The sequence below is a fragment of the Glossina fuscipes genome, unplaced genomic scaffold (genome assembly GCF_014805625.2).
Source record: "Glossina fuscipes isolate IAEA_lab_2018 unplaced genomic scaffold, Yale_Gfus_2 0, whole genome shotgun sequence".
Lineage (NCBI taxonomy): Eukaryota > Metazoa > Arthropoda > Insecta > Diptera > Glossinidae > Glossina > Glossina fuscipes.
This window is the reverse complement of record NW_023998414.1, coordinates 30658546-30679981: the sequence shown is the minus strand read 5'-3', so window position 1 is coordinate 30679981 and position 21436 is coordinate 30658546. Positions and strand designations below refer to the sequence as shown.

Genomic DNA, 21436 nt, shown 5'->3' with positions numbered 1-21436 from the left:
AAAAAAAAAAAAAACAAATGTCTCTAAAGGCGAAAGAAAAATCTTGTTCAAGGATACAATGAAATCGGAGAGAATAAGAGTAAAGAGTAAAGAGTTTGTGCGTGCATTTCTCTCGCATTTAATCAAAAGAAATGAAAGAGAATTCTTGCTAGCAATGATTTAGTAGATGATTTCAAAATTTTCTAACTGCAGACTCTATATAACAATTCTTTCTTTTTTTTTTTTTTGAAAAAGATACTTATCCGTGTAGTTGTTATAGATTAAATAATTAAATTTAAAACAAATAAAAAAGCCAATCATTTTATAATAATAATAACTTGGAAAATAGGAGCGGGAAATGAAATCGTATACGGGATAAGCTACAGTGCAATAAATAATCTTTTGAATCATTTTCTTTTGCTTTGTTTTTTTTTTTTTTTTTAATGAAAAGAAGAAATTTTGTGTTTGTTAAAATATTTTGCATATATGTGATTTGATGAAAAACACATGTAAACTGTAAATCCAGGCAATCAATCATAAAGAACAGAAGAATAGTTAACACAACTATGCTGCGGTGTTAATATTTTCATTAAAGGAATTTATGGCTTATCTCTAACAATAACAATAATTACGTCCTAATATAATATTATATATAATAATATGTATACATTAAATTAAAAAAAAAAAAACTATAGAATTTTATATACATACATACATACATACATACATAATTACATAAAAAAAGAAAATAAAAGAAGAAGAAGAAACTTTTGATTTAAATATTTAGCCTGATATGTTAATTCGAAGACAATTTTCTATTGTTTATCTATCTTCTGTTTTAATTGTTTTAAAATATCTAAAGTATGTGTCTGTCTATACGTTATTAAATATGTATAACATGATCAAATCAATGGCATTAATGCAAATAAAAATTGAAGTATATGTGTATAAGAAAATGTAGTTAAATATAATTGATTTTCATTTATTGAAATCAATCTGTGCTTCCATCCATCCGATCGTTCTTATTAAAGCATTGTCAACAGTCTTATATAATCTGACAGTTTCTTTATGCGCAAAAAAGTAAATAGGTAAACATTCTTTACAATATCTTCATCATGTCTTTAGGAGCGATGACATGAGCAGGCAAGCATTCATTCACTCTGGCAAAGGTATATTCTATAAATATAGCGGCAGCTGTAGGGCACAATGAAATTCCTCCACACTTTTTTACCACTTGTATACATCACATGTGATAGAAGGATGTACTAAACTTGTGAGGATCTATGCAAGGATCTGTGCGGCAGGAACGGTTTATATTATATATATATATTTTTTTTTCTACTTTACTTCGCGGATACACACTACGGTATACGTACGTACTCAACTGCCCGTATTAGGCCACTTTCAGTACCACTTCCCTTATAACGTCTTAGTTTGAAGAATCTTTAGATAGTCGTTTTACTTAATAAAATTATTCTTCATAATTATGACTTTTCGTCATATAGAAAAGAAAATGAGGAAAATTACTTATCTAGGTTCGTCGTGGCTACAAATCGTTTTCAATAGATTTACTCTTCTGCCGCAGCTCAGATGCGCTTTATTTGTCGTGCAATATATCACAAATTGATCGCGGACATCTTCTTTTCCTAAAAATAGCGTACACAACGCAGATCAACTCATACAACTCTATGTGTTATTGACATGAGAACAGAACGAAGTGGGTAAACGGATTCCAATTTTTTCAATACGATGAGTAAAATGACTTCGACACATGCAACGCTAAAATTTCAAAGAGTAATTAAAGCATGTCCCATACGGTCCCTTCAAAACCGCCGCTTTGACTTACATACATAAGAGCTTTTCGAAAAATTTCTATCTTCTCGAACGGTTTTGTCTTAGACTAAGATATGTTTGCAAACAAACGTTAATAAGGTTGCAAAACGTTCGCTAAGCGCTTGCTAGTCCCGTCTTGGAATGTCAACAGTAAATCCGACAAAATGAACAACATTATCTTAGTAATAATCGGCACACGTTTAACGCCCTTTGAGGCAATTTAAATAGTATTGTAATTTAATTAGTTTGCGACGTTCGCGATCATCGGATTGCCCCGACTCCCTGGATGTATACGATTTCAAATTGTAACACTTTTTTATGGACAACTTAAAAGGATTATTGAATAGATCGTTTTTTTCGCTTTATTATAGTGTTTCGCGTGTTTCGCCCTTCTCACGAAGGAGTCGCGACACGGAATTGTTATAAAAACGTTGGTGGACACCGGCACGCGGTGGATTAATGAGTGGTGAGCAGTGATATGAGTATCAAATGAAAGGATATGGAAAGTAGAACGCGACTACGCGAAAGCTATGTGTGTCAATTACGTTACATGAATTATGGTTTATGTCACATTGCAGCGGACCAAATTTTTCTTAACAATAAGGTGAAAGAAAAATTTAATTCAACTCAATTTTTTATGCCAATAAATAGAAGCAAAGGGATATCAAAGTTATTAATGGCCAAATATAACTTTCTTACTCATTGCAATTTCTAACTCCTTGCCACATGTAAACATTTCATAGGACAAACAAAGGTGTGCCATCAATACAATGTTCTTTTTTCGTCCTAAGAAAGGAATTATTATCATTTTTAATAATAATATGTGAACGGAAGAAAATCGCGGCTTCTATACAATACCGAGATCAATGAGTAGTGAAAGAAGACAAACCAGATTTGAAGTCGATGAGAAGCATTATTAATTTGCCTCATGCAAAGTATGGAGGACGTGCAATCTAATTGTCCAGCCATCTCACTTCAAATGAGTAAACAGGCCAGATTGTGGATTCACTAAGAGTCTTAAACTAATTATGGGTCACTGAATGCTAAATTTGCCTTCAATATTTGATGCCGGGTTATGGGTTCCTTTTCGTAAATAAGTATTTTGTTAGATTGAGAGCGGATTTTTTGTGGCGCAAATTTCGAATCATGGCATCCTTTCTTTCGTTATAAAAAAAAAAAAAAAAAAAAAAATTAAAAATTTAATAACATTTAAAATCAATCTTGTCAAATTCAAATTTTATTTCTCTTTATGTTTTTGTTACTGTGAATAGAATTTAGGGCTTACTATTAATTTAGCCATAGTAAGTATTATTACTATTATTAGTTTTATTATTATTATTATTATTATTTATTGTTACAATTATATATTTACGAAGTGAGCTTGAAATAAATTTTGGAATTGGATAAAATAACATTTCAATGGCGATTAAGACGTTTCACGTTAGTAATCCTCTTCTAAATGATAAAAATTAAAAATTTTTATGTATATATTTATTTCATTTATTTTATTTTCAGATGTGTACATAAATTTATTACTGTTGTGTTGTTGTTTGTGACGAAAACCTTTAACATAAATAAACAGAGTGTACAAAATAATTGTTTCATTGTACATTTCCTTTTCGCTTATTTTTTTTTCTCTTTAAGATTCATGCAAGTTTTTTCCATTTAATATCAGAATTTCCCGCAAAACGCCAAATTTTGTTCTAATTTAAAGCGATGTATGAGAATGGACAAAGAGCATCGTTAGACGTTAGATGAAACAATAATTCGCATTCGAAAAACTCAACATAATTATAAAGGGAATAGGAAATAATATTTTAAGAATACCTAAAATCCCAAATATCTTCTTGCCTTTTTTCTTTGTTTTTCCTTTTTTTTCTTTTTTTTTTTTTTGCTTATAATATACCACAACAAGACACTAATATCAAATCCTTATCATATTCAGCATTCAAAATTAGCGGACATTTTGAGTTTCCGCTTGTCGATCTCACGGTATAGGTAGTAGCAACAGTTGATAGATTTCTCTTAAAATTATTGGCACAAAACTTATGGCAACGGCAATGTGAAATGCCCTTAAGCATTGGCGTTTTATCGTTTGACGAGCATAACAAACAACAGCATTGCTCCGAGATTGGCAAAGGCAAAACGGTATGTGCATTGACAGAACTTATATGGGGAATACGGTGTCAATTTATACTTGAAACCCGGCTACCCAATAGACTTTTATTATTGTTAAAGTACACATTGCTCATCCGCATATGTTCGAAAGTTAATGGCACACCCAATCGTTGATCTCGCTTTTTATAATATTCATTGAAATCTAATCGTATGCCAAAGAGTTGCAGATTATGATCATTATTTGAATTGAGAGCCAGCAGAAAACATCTAACAGCTTTCTCATAATCACCTCCGATATTCTCCAAAGTCTTATGATAACTAACCAATGTTTGTTCAAATATCTTAAATTCCTGATCTCGCTCAAATTTTTTTTCAGTTGTCACACCATATTTACCAAGTTTCTCAGATTTTCGTACCTCATCCTCGTATTTCTTACGTGCCGTCAATTCGCGAAAACATAACTCGTAAAATTTATCTTGCCAAACCTCTAAACGTATAATGCCTTCATAAACAGTTTCCATAGTTCGACATAATTCACCTGAATTTGAATCGAGGAAGGCACCACATTTGATGCCATTTAAAAATTCATCGTGAGCGTTTAATATATCATCAAGTGCTTTTGCTTGTTGCACCTTTTCTTGCAATTGAGCCCACGAGCATTCAATTACCTCAAAGAGTATATAGTATTGCATTTGGTGAATGAAATGTATCATTTCGGATGTGAAAAGATGTAATCGATACAAAACTTTTTGTAATTGCGCGGCCATACATCGTAACGGCTGTAAGGATTGATAAATTTAAAATCAATTAGTTAATCTTCGTATATTAAGGACCGACGAATGAATACTTTTGGCGAACTAATATATCACAATCGGTCTCAATGATAATTTTTATTGAATATAAATAAATATTACTTCTTCAGCTCATTTAAAAATTTGTTTCAGGTCCAGCTCATCGTTAAAACATAAATATTTGCCGTAGCAAGTATTTTATGCAATAGCATCAAGCTTAATAAAGTGACAAATAACATAGTTTATTGGGAATTTATTAACAATTATTAACTTTTTTTTTTTTTTGAGAATTTTTGAGCGCTTTCCAGCAAAAGTAATGCATCTCTTGGGAATTTTTAGATAAGCGCGTTTTAATCGCTGCTAAATAAAACCGCGATAACACAATTTTGAGGCAAATAAAGAAAAATGCTACTATTTTAAACAATTCGCTCCCCGTACTGTGAGTCAACGGTACTCTTTTCTGTAGCCCGTGTTGTCATCTTAAAAGAAGCATTGCCATCGTACCGGCTTTTAATTTATTTTTCTCTTTCTTTTCATTGCTTTTTTTTTATAACAGAGCAGTACGATTCGTATCGCACCGAAAAGCACAAAATAAAACGTAACTTTGTAACTTGCGTTACCTGATGGATAGGGTTAAAACAACAACACATACGTCACAGATGATGACAACATTTTATATATTGCTTGTACCCAGAAATACACATTATCGATAAACGTCAGATTCCGACTACATTTAGCCATGTTCGTCTGTCTGTCTGTCTTTCAGAATTAGTCTTCTCGCAATAAATATGGATAATATGGGTTTACATACAAATTGATAATTTAGAGTCATATATTTAAGTCCAATATGGCAAAATATTAACAAAAAATAAACGCTAACTTTAAATAGTGCTGCCAATTATTTAGAAACTAAACAAATGTAAGTCAAACTTTAGAGTATCATTCGTAAAATTACTTTTAAGAAATAATTATAACTTTTTATCTATTGAAAAATGTATAAAAATCTATACGTTTTATAGTTTATGCATAAATCGTTAAAATTTTCTCGTCATGCGTCTTCTGTAGCTGTCGCAAGTTATATAAAAATGCATCCGGCATTTAACTGACAAGTAGTGCGTCGTTTATATGATGATAGTCTAAGCAGAGTTTTACACGATACGACTCGATTCGTTGCTAATTAATACTAATACAGGCATCATTTTTGCAATAAGCGCAATTTTAATATAAAAGCTATTTTGTCTGCACTTTGGTAGTATTTCATAATTCTAAGTAGAAGAGTGAAAAGCAATAGTAGGCTTTGTAACAAAACTCGCTATATCACTAAAAAAATAAAGTAAAAAAAAAGGAGAGAAAAGTGCATTTAACGCTTGCAATTGAAATATCTCAGGACTATATAACTACTAATAAAAAAATAAAAAAAAAAAGATGATTCTTAGTTCGGATGCCGTTTTCCAAAAGATTAGCGATGGTCTCAAGGATAACGAGGCTAAAGCTAAAGCTGTTAATGGCGTGTTCTTATACAAAATCACCAAAGACGGAAAAGCGGTGAAAGAATGGAGTAAGCTTTTTGTGTTCGATTTGAAACTTGTTAAAAGAAATGTTTAAATTTCAAATGACTTCACTTCCAAACATATAGTCCAAAGGGCATTTAACATATCAATGACGAATTACATTTTTTTTTTATTTTATTGCTACGCGTTTTAGCTTTGGACTTGAAAAATGCTAAAATTTATGAAGGGCCGGCCAAAGGTGTTAAAGTTGATACTACTTTAACCGTTAGTGATGAAGATATGGTGGACATTGCTATCGGAAAATTGAATCCTCAATCTGCTTTTATGAAGGGCAAACTTAAAATAAGTGGCAACATAATGTTAACACAAAAATTGGCTCCTTTATTAAAGCAAGCTGATGCCAAGTTGTAAATACATCTCGACGCATATCCAGTTGCAAGAAAGCTATGAAGGCATCATAAGTAATAGTGGGCTATGGATAATAATTTGATTGTAAAAACATTCTCGTTTCTTTGTTTTTTATTTCATTGATGTTAAATGAAGTCATTAATTCCATTAAAGAGAGAAAAAGAAAAAAAACGCATCCCAGTGTTTTGTGCCGTGTTTCGTTAATTTCCTTGTTAATAGAAATAAAGCATAACTTTTGTATTTACTATGTAAAATTCTATTCTTTTCTATATATGTCTGTCCGACAAGTGGTTCAATTCTTTGCTTTCTTGATGCCAGCATTGCTGCGAGCATTGCGAAACGAATTAATTGTATGTTTTATCATGGTTAAATGGTCAACTTGGATCATTCGAACTTGACGTGTCAAAGGGTATACTGCACTCTACATCATATTTACAAAGCCAAGTTTAATTTTGTTTATATTCAGATATTGAAGACACTAACTAACTAACCATAACCAATTTATCTCATCTAGCAAAACCAAATTTGGTTTCATATGCAAAAACCGATTTCATATATGAACCACAAAAAAAAAAGGAAAAAATTTTCGCAAATAAAACGATTATATAATGAACTGTTCAAAGGTTTAAAAAAATAAAATGCAAATTGGCCTTGCGTTCAGGTATTCTCTTCTAGCCTCTAAGTGCAATGTCTGCAAAAATGCACTTCAGTCGACTTTAAAATCGAAAAGGATGAAAATGTACTGAGTTAATAGATTTTTGATCAAGCTGCTGAATGACTTTAAAATTCCTTCTAGATTGGACAAAGCAGAGATAATTGCCTTTCGAGTACCGAAAATAAAGCAAAAGATATTAATCTTAAAACAAAAACCTGCACTCCCTCAAGTATTGACGTTCGATGGCACCGCAAATCTTTGGAAACCTATAGTAAATAACCGAAAAATAGATGTGCATAACTTTAACAGTTTTTCCACTTTTCCGCAGGGTTGAGCATTTTATAATGTGACAAGCAACGAACCTGATGAACTAATCTTAATCTCTACTCTAATGAATATCTTTCCCACGTATCGCCCAATTTTTTTACTAAAATTACTGATTTTAGCATATATTTACCATAACTTTACCTAAAGAACTGCACCAAAATTTAAAGCAAAGTGAAGAATGTAGATATTTGCAGGCCTCGACTTGGCGTTTGATCATTTTGAGGTTAGGTTATACCCTTTTTTACCTTTGGCAACAGTCACGTTTGAAGAGAGATCTTAAAATTAATTCAAATTCTTCATCAAAAATCGTATCGATAAAAATAATTTTCAATATTAAATCATTTTCATTAAGCTATTACGTTATATACACATATACATATTTCGTTAATATAGTATACATGGGCTAAACTTACAAATTTTGGTGAATCATTAATTGTTAGTAATAAAACTGATTGTTTGGAGCATAACAGACACCGGGGATGGATTTTATCGGACTTTACTTTCTTTTAAGCAATGAGTTCGAGCCGTCAAGCACAATAGCAAAATGCATTAATTATTTTCGCATAAATTGTACGATTGAATGTCATCGACACACCGAGACTTCAATTTGCCAAAGAATTTACTATTCTTCACCAACCTTAGTCATAGAATAAAAAAATTAAAACTTTTTGTCCTACTGAGGCGAACCGCTTGTGACAGCCTTTTTACTTTATTAGCCTAAAAGAGTAATTTTCGTAAGAACATTCATATGGCAGGAGTCTGAAAAAATTATCTTTATCCTCTTTAAATTTTCCAAGTGGTAATTTTTGTTACATAACTTTTTTTGTGGGAGGGGCTCAAATCAATTTACATCGATGTAAATTTTAAATTGATTTCGAATCAATCGATTTAGTAAGAACTTAATCTATCTCATGTTTCATACATTCGCAACTAACTTTATTGTACCCTTATCATAAGAAAGAAAGTACGCTCGAATTAGCTCGATAACACCAACTGTCCGTGTGCCTTTCCAATATTTAAAAACTGATAAATAAAATGTACATACCTATCAGCAAAAAGCAATTGCATACAATGTTTTGAGTATTCATTATTAGGTGAGGTCATTTTCAAGAGATGAACTGAACCGATTCTAGCAATATATCAAATCTTATGGATAAGTCTTTATGTAAGTATTTGCGTTGATGCGATAAGTGCATGTATTTTGATATAGAAGGGGAGAGCAATTTCTTATGTTCAATATAATGAAATTTATTGAAGTTCTATTATCTCAATTAACATAACAGATGGCTTACCTTTGCATTACATTTTTGATCTTTCCATATTTTTGATGATAATACGAATTCCATGTGCTTCATACGCCACAAAGGCTTAAATAATATCTGATATATGCTCATTGATGGTTCAAGCATTGTCGCTAACGGTCCCCGCAGCGTATATTGTAACGATAAAATATCCCAACCGACATCACCGTCACAGGGTGACATTAATCTAACGTCAAGATGATTTAATATTTCCGGATCATCATATTGTGCGTTGGTCGAGCGGATTGCAGCATCCATTATGGAAGAAAGATCGTACGAATAAAGTTCTTTGGCGGGTTTATCGAGCTCCGATCTATCAAAGAAATAATGGTAATTAAAGTTGTTTCAATACAGGAAATGAAAAGAGGCATACTTTAAATTTTCCATTAAAATTCCGATAAAATCGCCTTGACCCAACAAAAGGTAACGGCGCATGGCTTGCAAATGTTCTAGAAGCTTGTGGGGTCCCATAACAATATCTAGCACATGCTTGGAAGTATTGAAATATATGGAATCTATAGTTGAATGCAGTTTAGTATCAGCTACACACGAAAATATATGTTCGGCTAAGAATATAAATGTTAATGTTCGACACTTTAGCAAAAAAAAAAAAAATATTTTCAAACCATTTACCGTTTTCTTCAATGCAGTGCCTTAGTTCATCACGACCCCTAATCGGTTGCTTGTCTTGGCAAATTTCGCAAAGAAAATTAATACTTTTACCGGTCACTAAAATTTTGTGGGCCAAATCGGTGGTAACAAAATTTGGTAACATTGTTGAGCGTACACGATATTTATCATACCATAAACGATCCGGACCAACTTCCACCAAACATTCAATAAAGAATTCACCATGCGGATCACAAATTTCACCTTCTAATAGCCACTTGGTGAGCATTTGATACAGCGGGCCACAAATTGCCAGCAATAATTCCTTGGCAACATTTCTTACCATCGGATTGCCATTATTTAAAAACCCGTGCACTGTGGAAGCTAATGCCCCACCTTTTTTTTCCTGACACGCTTCAGCAATATTCGCGAGCAGTTGCAGCCTTTGCAATGGATCTACTGACCATACCAAAATTTTCATTAAAGATAATCTTTCCGGTTTGGTATGACTATAATAGCTAAACATTTCGGTTTGCCTCTGTTTGTTCAATTGCTCTTGAAGCATAGCTACCATGCCATAATATTTGGTCAGTTCATTTTTCAAAGCCGAAACGAAACCTTGCCCCATTAATCCCAAAGCACAGCGACCACTTTTACTATCTGTGTACGATTGCACCAGGTCGTGATAATAGCCCAACTCGGCTAAACGGAGTAACATACCAGCTTGTACTACATTTAATGTCTTGGCTTTAATCTCCAATTTGAATTTACCCGATATTATGTCCTTTTTCAAATATTTGCCATGTATACCAGTAAATGCATAAATAACATTTTGAACAATGTCATCATTAAGATTATTTTGAGCTTCTAATATCTTGTACATGTCTGGTCCCGACCGCAACGGTGTTATATGATTGTTTATATTAGCTGGCAATATGCTACTCTCGCTTTCGGTGTAACAGCTACTCTTAGAAGCACTATTTTTCTGGCGCAATAGGGAAATTTTATGATTTACATCGGCAGATGTATTGTATATGTTGGAAGCCTAAAAAAACTTGCGTCAATCAAAAATGAGCAACTCATTAATCTCCCTTTTAAACTTACGCATGTTGCGCCGACTAAAGACAAATGGGGTGCAGCAACATTTGTATTACTAATAGGTGAGGCTTTGTGCAATGTATGTGGCTTCAAAAGCTGCATTGCATTGTTCGGCGGCAATGAAGCGTTCGGTTTATAACTCAAATGATTCTGATTTCTTATTGTACCGGTTATGCCGCAATTAATATTGTGACCATTTTCACTGGAATACTTCGCATCGGCCATATAATAAAGAAATGTTAATAGGCCACAGCGTTGATGTGAATCCAATTGCTAAAATTTTCAAGAGAATTACAACGTTTGTCTCTTAATAAATTAAAAAATTCCTTAAAAACAATATCACAGTACAGTTAAAAAAAATTTTGACAAGTTGAAAACGATGTTTGTTTCAAGTTTGAAAGGTATTCTTACTAACAAAGCAATTTAACTTAAAATACATGTACATTTCGCTGTGTGAATCTTTATTAAATTATGATTGCGCCTCCCAGCTGTCTTTGAATACTTACACTTGCTTTTAATTGTTCGTGTAAGTTTAAAAATAGCGTTGTTCTAGATTGGGATAACGCATTCTCAGGATTTGTCGTTAACAGTACAGAGGCCGTCACTATTGACGTCGACTGTGTAGTGTTGAGATGTTGAGCAATTCTTGCTACTAACGATACTTCATCGTAGGGCAATGTTGATCCCAACGCAGAAGGGCAATTAGATATATACTGTGTTACATGACGTAAAATATCCCCTAATAAAAACAAAAAACATGGGCTTTCATTAATTTAAAAGATAAATTCTTGCTTACACACAAAGCGAAACATATGTTCAAAACTCATCCTTTTCGCAAAAACGTGTGTTTATTTTAGAAAGTTTCATAAATTTTTCTATTCTCACGTAAATTGTCTTTTCAAGTTTAAATACGTTTTGTGTGTTCTTCATAAATTGTCATTTTTGACGTATTTGTTTTAAAACAAATCATAATTTCTTTAAAGTTTTACTTACTGCAATTATTTCTGGCGCCTACAAAACTTTTGCATAGACGCTCTAGTAAATCATAAATGTCTTTGCAGTTAATTCGTGTAATAGTGGCGTTATTGATACCAGCCGTTGTTGTTGTAGTTCCCACTGTCGGTGTTGTGAAAACATTAAATGACATAATTATTAACGTTGTAATTTTGTTGGAATTGTTGCCCAAAAGACAAATTATATAAAAATTATGGAATATTTTTCGAATTTCATAAATATGTTGATTTCATTAGACTTTTTCCTTCATATGCACTTTCACACAATCAGGGTAAAAAATGGTAATGTGTCAACAAGACGGAAAAGAACAAATGTAACAAATGTTGCAAAATCTTTGTTTTAATAAGAAAACCTCATAACTACTTTATACACTGTGGTTTTTGTAAAAGAATTTAAATAAAAATAAATAATAAATTTATTTTTATGGCTTCCTTTCTTTAATTTCAATTTTGTTTTTGCAACATAAATAGAAGTAAAACAAATTTTTTCAAATTGTTTATTATTGACAGCATTGCCTCTTTAAAACTTTTATGAATCATTTTACGGTTTTATGAATCACTTTACGGGATTTTACAACATTGTGGGTTAGTTAAAATTCACAAAGAAATGTACCCTTCGTGAAAAAAATTAGAAAATTATTGGACTTTTGCAACTAGTTTCTTATGAAAAAGATATTAGAAAATTCTGTAATATTCGTTTTTCTATTTCATTATCAAATATCACGCATTTACGAAAAACGATAAAATTTACAACTAAAACGTCTCTAACAATAAGATTCTGCTGATTTCTGCCCATTGCAAATATCTTCATATTTAAATTTAAAGTTGGCAGTGCTTTTATTTGTCATTTGTTATGGGCGTTTGGGTTTTTTAGGAAAGCGTGCCACGATTCCTTTTTACAGGAACTTTTTATATTTAAATAATTGCAAATATTTTTATAAATTCTTTTAACGCGTTAAGTATTCTCTAGGAATTATTGAATTGTTAATAAAGTGAGATCAATGTGTTTACTAATTGCTTGGCTGTAAAGAAACCGGCAAGTTTTTGTCAGCCACTTGGACATTATTTTCTTATTGGTCGTAAAAATTTCCGTTTTGAGCTTATTGTTGTGCAAAAGTTTTATAAGATTTAAACAATGGCAGTGGACAATGGAAATTTAGTTGTGAAAACACGGTTTTTAACTTGGGAAAAACAAGAGCATTTAGTAAAATTGTCAATTTTAATAATAGCCGCTGTTTTGTGTGAGTAGAGATGTGAAAAATAAGAATCTGAAATGCCACTCTGCAAAGCGGTCAATGCTGCCAAGATACGATAGTTGGGAAAATTTAACATAGCTTTTTGGCATTTTTGTAAAAAATTTGATTTGTTGTAAATATGATGGAAACAAATTTACAATAAATTGAAAGCGAAATCAAAATAGCTTTCATAGTAGTGCTACGCTGCTTTTCGATAACTGAATGCAAGTGCAGACATCTGGTTTTAAGAGCGATTTTTTTTTTAAATGTTTACTCATTCAATTTGGTAACATTGACACAAATGAAAGATTGACATTTTTTATGCGGTTTAGATGTGGTAGTGAAAATGAGAATTTCTATAACTAGAAGCGCATGCTCTTTAGTATACTCATTTGACTGTAATTTTTTCCAGCGTTTGCCACGAGGTTGTTTTCGGTACTACGTTTTGAAAGCGTTATACATGAATTTGATCCATATTTCAACTACCGTACAACGCGGTTTTTGGCGGAACAGGGCTTCTATAAATTTCACAATTGGTTCGATGACCGCGCCTGGTACCCGTTGGGCCGTATTATTGGCGGCACCATATATCCCGGATTGATGATCACTTCTGCTGCTTTGTACCGCATGCTATGGGTTCTGAATATTACAGTAGATATACGCAATGTTTGCGTATTTCTGGCTCCATTTTTTTCCTCATTAACAACATTAGTGACGTATGCATTAACTAAGGAAATTCATGTAAGTGGTAGATTTTTAAGGCTGCGTTTTCAAAGCACGTGTTAATGATGAATATTTATAAAATTCTTGATAGGAAGAGTATGATACATAATGAGTATAGTATATATAATTAAGCTGATTGCTTTGTTATTAACATTAAATTTCAAATTTTAGTTTTATATCTAATACATAAAAATTTGATCAATACTTTATAGAGTACGGGTGCTGGTTTAGTATCAGCAGCGTTAATATCCATTGTCCCCGGTTATATATCTCGATCGGTAGCTGGTTCCTACGATAACGAGGGGATTGCCATTTTTTGTATGTTATTAACTTATTATCTATGGATAAAAGCGGTTAAGTCTGGAGCTATATTTTGGTCGACAATGTCTGCATTGGCTTATTTCTATATGGTCTCCTCTTGGGGTGGTTATGTGTTCCTTATTAATCTTATACCTCTACACGTGTTGGCCTTAATGTTTACGGGACGCTTTTCGCACCGCATCTACGTAGCCTACAGCTCTTTGTACTGTGTTGGCACCATATTGTCCATGCAAATTTCTTTTGTGGGCTTTCAACCTATACAAAGCTCCGAACATATGTTGGTAAGTTTAAGAATGTCCATACCATCCAATATTTAATAAAATATATCCTTATATATTAGGCTTTAGGCGTTTTCGGTTTATGTCAAATTCATGCATTTGTGGACTATCTACGCTCTCATATGCCGAAAGAACATTTTGAAGTTTTATTTAAGTCTTTGGTTTCAACCTTATTAACGGCTGCTTTTATCGTTGGCATTTTGCTGACAGTAACTGGAAAGGTATCTCCTTGGACCGGAAGATTCTACTCTTTGTTAGATCCTTCTTACGCTAAAAACCATATACCAATTATAGCTTCAGTATCGGAACATCAACCCACCTCATGGTCATCGTTTTATTTTGATTTGCAGGCAAGTAACTATTGGATATATAAATGAATCGATTTAAAACTAGAGAAAATGGAATCGTTCTTAAGAATAATGTATTTATATTATTTCAATCGGCATTTCATTTTATTTATATGTTTATATTACTATATTAATTGTATATATGATAACAAACAGTGAAAATTTTGTGAGTTGTGGTTATTATTGCTAAGGCATAGGTGCTTTCTGCTCTAAAACTATCATTACTTGCTTAGTATTTTTTCTTTGTTCACAAAAATTACTTTTGCAAAAAAACAATAATTCGTTCAGTTATTGTTAACATATTGAAGTCGCAAGTCTTTTTTTGGTCATCTAGGAACTGAAATTGTTAGGAAAAAGTAGCATAACGTTATAGAATTTATTATAATACGGATAAACGATGTCCAACGAAAATCTACAAAAATGGAAAACTTCAATCTGAAAGAAGAAGAAGCATTGCACTTCGTTGATAAGTTGTACTCTTTTATATTTGCTTCAGTGCAGGAAATGAAGAACTAAAATTTATTGCGAAAATTGCATTAGGCTTATTAACCATCTACCACAAACCAATAGCTGAACATGAAAAAAATTTTTATAGGTGTGTGTGCGATTGGTTAATCGATTATTATAATCTTTATTGTTTTAATCGCAAAACATAAGCAAAAGGCTTTATATCAGTATCTGCTATGAATAGCTGTAACTCTTGTGTATTTTCAAAGATCCATGTGAAACTTAATTTGTAGTTGCAAACTATCTATCTATCTATACATATATACATTTTTATACCCATTACGATACCAGCATTATTTATATAAATTATTCTCATAAAGTCTAGTTTGTTTATAAAGGGGTTTCTTGATGGTTTCGCCTTGCATTGTTGCAACTTCAAGACGTCTAGCAACAATGCGAAGCATGTCGTATATATATAATAATTCCTATGACGATGTGCTAATTATTTTAAAGTAAACTTTAATATTTTAAGTTCTCTTGCTTTTGGGACATTTGTTACGATTTCAAGTAGAATGCCGACAATCAATGTCAAAATTGTGGCAAAGTGTAGAGATTCGAAAGCAATATCCTATACAGATACTAGATGAAGGAAATTGTTAAACATGATGTTATCTAATAAAATACTGAGTGCGCCTTAATGTTACAAAATGATTACAAAAGCACTTTGATCGCTGATAACGAGTACAGTCTTTTATTTTTTTTTTATTTTTTATTTTTTTGCTGATAAATAATCTCTTATCAGATTTTTCTCTTTCTTTGCAGATTTTAGTATTTTTATTCCCAGCCGGTTTATACTTTTGCTTCTCCAAACTTACGGACGCAAATATTTTTATTATATTGTATGGCGTTACCAGTATCTATTTTGCCGGCGTTATGGTGCGCTTAATGTTGGTATTGGCTCCTGTAATGTGCATCTTGTCTGGCATAGCCATATCACATTTATTGGCTAAATATATCAAATCTGTGGAGGCCAGTACATCATCGAAGACAGTAGAAAGTAGAAGGCAATATAAAAAATTGGAGCAGCAAAGTGGCGGTGTCAAATCGGAGGTGGCTATTGCTTTTGTCGGCGTTATAACGTTTATGTTAATAGTTTATACATTCCACTGTACTTGGGTGACTTCAGAGGCCTATTCCTCACCTAGTATTGTATTAAGTGCTCGTTCTCACGATGGCGGTCGTATTATATTTGATGATTTTCGTGAGGCTTATTATTGGCTGCAAATGAATACGCCGGAGGTAAATAAATTTCTGAAAAGCTCTTAAGTAGTATTAAAAAAAAAAAACCAATGAAATCCAGGAAAAAGATAAATAGTTTTAATCCAAATATTTTATAGCTAATTTAAAAACTATCTCCTCAGCTAACGTCGATTAAGGAAAAGCGAGAGACTTAAATTGTAGATGAAGTTTGTTTTAATTTTCACCATGAGTTGCTAATTAAATGATGTTCGTATCTGAAAGCGTCTTCAATTACTTCACAACCCCTTCTTCAGAACGCGCATTGCACAGCGCAATTGTTTAGTGGAACATCCAACATTTTCAATGATAACCATTTGAATAACCATTGTTATATGGAAAAGGGAATGTAGATCGGAATTAAATTATTTGCTTGATATTTTTTCATCGATAGCAAAACAATAGTAAAATAATAGCAACAATTAAAAATTTTTATGAAGTGAAACAAGTAAGAATATTATAGTAAGACAAGGTCGATCATTATATACCCTACATCATTTCCTCGAGTACAGTTATTCACTCGTCTAAAAAGCAGATTCATGTGGTCCAAATTCCCTGCTGTTAATTTCTTTGCTAAATTACTCCTATCGACCAATTGTCGTCGTAAAATATTAAAAAATTTGACCTTTTTCTAGACAGCTTATTGTTCATGAAAAAACTTCAAATTTGGTCGATTTAATTTTTATATCACTGCTAATTTTTACCCTGAAATATTTATTATTATTATTATTATTATTGTTATTATAAATTTAGCCGGAGAATAAATTCTAAGACTAAAGTCTTAAAGCACTAGCATCGAAGGCTTTTGGCTTTATTAAAAACTCTATCGCACTTGAGATTTGAGCCCACGACCATTGAGTTGGTAGTCGAGACTCTCGCTTACTCGGCCACTCAGGCGAATTGAAATTGTCCCCGTCCTGAACCAAATTTTTCATATCAATTTATAATGTCGAAATACTATTACTCAGCAACATTTGTCGAGAAATATTGATAATTGCCGCTGTTTTTTTTTTTCATATAACCATTTCTAAAAATAAGACGCTATTTGGAGAGATGTCGAAATAGCGACGTCAAAGCACGTCAATACACGAAATTTCATTCAAATATCTCAAAAATTTCGGCCTATTGGCTGAACACGAAATTACGTGGACAGACATTACAAATGTACAAATCGATAAACAAGCATAGATCGATTGAGAAAATAATGCTGAATCGATCAATATAATAAAAGGTGAGCCTATCTTACTTAAGTCGTTCTGGGTGTTGCATATATATCCATACAAACTTAATATACCCTACATCATAAGTGATGTAGGCGATACTAATCCATAGACGCATTCGGAAATGTGGGGGGCAGTTCTGCCAATTCACAACCTAAGTGGATTTCGTAATATCGATTAAGCGAAATGTAAAGAAAAACAACAAAATGTATTATAATGAGCCACGGCTTAGCATTAAATACCCTACACCATTTTGCTTAATACAATTATTTATTGCGACGAGTTTTCAAATTTAGGCATTAAATGAGAAATCGTCGAGCAAGTATTTCGACCTGAACCATTTTCAATAGTATTTGACTGACGGGCAGATACAATAACAATTCGCTGCGGGTGTTGTATGCACTCGCATAAACATAATATATCTTTGTAGCACGCGCGATATGTATGGCATAAAAAGATTTCTAAATAGTTTGTTGAAAATAAAAATTTATTTTCTACTGGATTTCATTATGATGAATCTTTTAAATTCTTGATAGGAAGAGTATGAAACATAATGAGTACTATTATTAAGCTGAAAATTAAAATTATTTTGATTTTTTTTTTGAATTTCTGATGGGCAAATTGTTTAATAATCGTTATTTTTATCGATTGCTGCAGGACGCTCGAATTATGTCTTGGTGGGATTATGGATATCAAATTACCGCAATGGCGAATCGTACTATATTGGTTGATAATAATACTTGGAATAATACACATATTTCTCGAGTTGGACAAGCTATGGCGTCCACTGAAGAGAAGGCCTATGAGATTATGCGTGAATTGGATGTCGATTATGTGTTGGTTATATTTGGCGGTCTTACCGGCTACTCCTCTGATGATATTAATAAATTTTTGTGGATGGTACGTATCGGTGGTAGCACTGATCGGGGAGCGCACATTAAAGAAAAAGATTATTATGCCGCCAATGGTGAATTTCGAGTTGATAAAGAGGGATCTTCCACGCTACTTAATTGCCTTATGTACAAAATGTGTTATTATCGTTTCGGGCAAGTATATACGGAAGGCGGTAAACCGCCGGGATATGATCGTGTCAGAGCTGCTGAAATTGGTAATAAAGATTTTGAATTGGACGTATTGGAAGAAGCTTATACCACGGAACATTGGCTAGTACGCATCTATAAAGTAAAAGATTTGAGTAATCGTGGCGTTTAAATGAATAAATCTCGTTTTATTTTTTTTATTTTTATTTTTTTTTTTTGTAATATTTAGCATTTCTTATCAATTTTGAAATATAAATAAGAAAAAGAATCGCAAATTTTTCCAATTAAATGCAAAAAAAGTCCAAGTTCAAACTATGTAAAGAATCTCAACTAGTGTAAGCGCTAGCGTATATGAAATGTCGAATCGAATTTGATAGTTAACTATGCTCTCTCTCTCTCTCTCTCTCTCTCTCTTTATCTATATATTTTTATTTTAATTTTTCTTTTTCGTAAGTAAAAAGACGAGAAAACTTTTTATAATTATAATATTAATAATTATTTTTCATTGATGAAATAAAAACGAAACATAAGAAGAAAAGGAACAAATGTTTGCATTTTAATATTTTATTTATATTCAATAAAGGCACACCATCAATTAGTTTCTTCTTAAGCGGTTTTTTTCGAGCTAACGGCATGATTGGTTGCATCCTCGGCATTTTTGGAACGATCTAAAGCGGTGAATGCGATGACATCCAATTTTGTGATGACAGCTTTTAAAATATCTTTACCATCTTTTTGCAATAGGAAACAAGAAAATTGTAGTATTAAATTATGATGGATAAAAAGTCTTATTAAGAGTAAATATTTTTTTACCTTTTTTATCGACTATTAAAACGCAATAATCAACTTCAAGGATGCGTGATACCTTTCCTAATATTGTTGATGAGCTTACGCGTATTACTTTCTTATTAATTGCTTTCAAAGCTAATTCGCTATGCTGACGATTCATGCTGACAATTTGCTTAATAAGAGCTTCCTGACTTATTACACCCAATATTGTGCTAAACGAACAATTTTATATGATCAGGAATTTCTTCAGGATAAATTTCTTATTCGCCTATTAACTTACCCATCCTCTTCATCTATCATCGGTATTTGCGCTAAATTATATTTTTTCATTATTTCAATAGTTTCGGCGAATTTCGCATTCGATTTAATAACTATTGGTTTCGATAATTTTAGATCGCTTACGGGCACATTCCACCACCAGTGTTGATGTTCATTTACCACATCTTTAAAGTCGCGCGCTTCCATCCAATTATCAGAGACAAATTTGGTCATATAATTTCGTATACCATCCGGTAAAATCACAACGCATCGTTGTCCCTGCTTTAAATGTTTGGCGAAGCGTAAAGCGGCCGTCATAGCCCCGCCAGAAGAGCCACCGCATAGTAAGCCTTCTTCAGCGTTTAAACGTCTACTCATCGGAAAGCAATCTTGATCGCAAATCTTAATCCATTCATCTATTACGGTATAATCTACAACGGTGGGAACGAAATCGTAACCTATACCTTCGACTTCGTAAAATTGCGTATCGCTCTTGTTTAGCGACGCGGGTTGTGCCAAAATTGAACCATAAGGGTCTACGCCTACTATTTTACAACTAGGCAGTTCCTCCTTAATCTTGCGAGCCAGACCGGATATAGTTCCGCCTGTTCCAGCTGTACAAACAATCATGTCGACTTTATTATCTAATTGCCATAAAATTTCGGCGCCCGTGCCATCGTAATGGGCTAAAGGATTGCCCGGATTACGATACTGATCGAGGATTATAGAGTTAGGTATCTCTTTTTGTAGACGTTGAGCTACATATATTAGACCTTCAGGCGAATCAAATGCAGCCTCCGTTGGAGTGCGGATAATTTTAGCGCCTAACGTCTTTAAAGCGGACACCTTTTCATCGGACATTTTTTCGGGCATAACAATCAGACATCTATAGCCTCGGACAGCACAGGCCATAGCCAAACCGATGCCCGTGTTACCAGACGTAGGCTCTATAACCGTATAGCCTGGCTTTAGGAGACCTTTCTCCTCCGCATCCTGAATCATGCGATAACCGATTCGGTCCTTAACCGAGCCGCCAGGATTTAAAAATTCACATTTAGCATCTGAAATATCAATATTTAAATAATATAGAAGAAAGCCTTCGCTTCCGATTGCTATTCTCATACTCACACATCTCGCATTTAATGCCCTCAGCTTTAGGTATATTATTCAATTTAATTAACGGTGTACAGCCGATAAAATCTAAAATGTTTGGGGTAATTTTTTGGCGATGAGCTCTGAAAATATACAAAAAAAAAAAAAAAAACCTATATACTTTCAAATAAGAATCGGATCGTAATGGTCTCACATTTCTTTTTGTGTGTGTATACTTTTATCCTTAGTACCCAATTTCCAGGTACATTTTGATGGCTTCGATGGATCCACGAAATCCTTCGGACGTTCGTATGGTTTATTTGCAGGCATTTTTATATAAATTTTCCTTTCCTTTATTTTCTCTTAGGCAGCAAATCTGTAATAATTTATGCACATATATATGTATGAATAAGTATGTATGAATGATGTGTTTGCGCTATTAATGAGTGGTACTCGTACATTATCATCACTTATGCGGACTTCAATCAAAAGTGATCGTTAGGTTCAAACTTTCAGTTTTGAAAATTTATTTACAATGATTAAATAGCTTAAGCGGATCGTGAAATAGATTCACGTCACCATAAGTACTGAAATGCATGCATATTTATATTTATATGCGAATTTTGTTTTCCTTTCACGCGCGATTGTTATCAATCTCTGTTCCGTTATAGTTTGTGTTCATTAAACAAGACATTAGATAATTAGTTTTTGATGGTTATATATATATATATAACCATCAAAAACTAA

General features: G+C 32.7%; 4 protein-coding genes and 2 non-coding genes across 9 annotated transcripts in view; 4 read left to right on the top strand and 2 right to left on the bottom strand.

Annotated features, from left to right (window-relative positions):
- Positions 1-3411: 3411 nt before the first annotated feature.
- On the bottom strand, positions 3412-11802 carry LOC119644661 (gamma-tubulin complex component 3). Its single transcript, XM_038044326.1, has 7 exons — positions 11624-11802; positions 11137-11369; positions 10637-10903; positions 9557-10577; positions 9297-9489; positions 8915-9236; positions 3412-4709 (listed from the first exon to the last, which is right to left on the bottom strand). The coding sequence occupies exons 1-7, from the start codon at positions 11775-11777 to the stop codon at positions 3999-4001; spliced, it is 2901 nt and encodes a 966-aa protein (XP_037900254.1). The 5' UTR covers positions 11778-11802; the 3' UTR covers positions 3412-3998.
- Positions 5929-8540, top strand: LOC119644693 (peroxisomal multifunctional enzyme type 2). Its single transcript, XM_038044389.1, has 2 exons — positions 5929-6279; positions 6426-8540. Exons 1-2 carry the CDS (start codon positions 6147-6149, stop codon positions 6641-6643), a joined length of 351 nt encoding a protein of 116 aa, XP_037900317.1. The 5' UTR covers positions 5929-6146; the 3' UTR covers positions 6644-8540.
- Positions 11803-11814: 12 nt separating the features above from the next.
- On the top strand, positions 11815-18987 carry LOC119644669 (dolichyl-diphosphooligosaccharide--protein glycosyltransferase subunit STT3A). Of its 2 annotated transcripts, none has more exons than XM_038044346.1 (6): positions 11815-11925; positions 13291-13619; positions 13814-14203; positions 14263-14550; positions 15817-16293; positions 18168-18987. In XM_038044346.1, exons 1-6 carry the CDS (start codon positions 11838-11840, stop codon positions 18720-18722), a joined length of 2127 nt encoding a protein of 708 aa, XP_037900274.1. In that variant the 5' UTR covers positions 11815-11837; the 3' UTR covers positions 18723-18987. The 2 variants fall into 2 exon arrangements, with proteins under 2 accessions (XP_037900274.1, XP_037900266.1); XM_038044338.1 differs by lacking the exon at positions 11815-11925 and adding an exon at positions 12499-12884.
- On the top strand, positions 13657-13741 carry LOC119644853. The gene has a single exon (XR_005248579.1). It is a non-coding gene; the product is annotated as a small nucleolar RNA Me28S-U3344 (small nucleolar RNA).
- On the top strand, positions 18013-18093 carry LOC119644852. The gene has a single exon (XR_005248578.1). It is a non-coding gene; the product is annotated as a small nucleolar RNA Me28S-U3344 (small nucleolar RNA).
- Positions 18988-19141: 154 nt separating the features above from the next.
- Positions 19142-21436, bottom strand: part of LOC119644679 (cystathionine beta-synthase-like protein) — a 7130-nt gene continuing 4835 nt past the window's right edge. For 2 of the 3 annotated variants that reach the window (XM_038044360.1, XM_038044379.1), the window contains exons 2-6: positions 20904-21065; positions 20726-20832; positions 19620-20658; positions 19364-19551; positions 19142-19281 (exon numbers count right to left, since the gene is read on the bottom strand). In XM_038044360.1, the coding sequence (XP_037900288.1) occupies positions 19157-19281; positions 19364-19551; positions 19620-20658; positions 20726-20832; positions 20904-21019 (1575 nt within the window). In that variant the 5' untranslated portion in view covers positions 21020-21065 and the 3' untranslated portion in view covers positions 19142-19156. Of the gene's footprint in view, positions 19282-19363; positions 19552-19619; positions 20659-20725; positions 20833-20903; positions 21066-21148; positions 21347-21436 lie in introns of all 3 variants that reach the window. The other variant, XM_038044370.1, reaches the window with a different exon arrangement.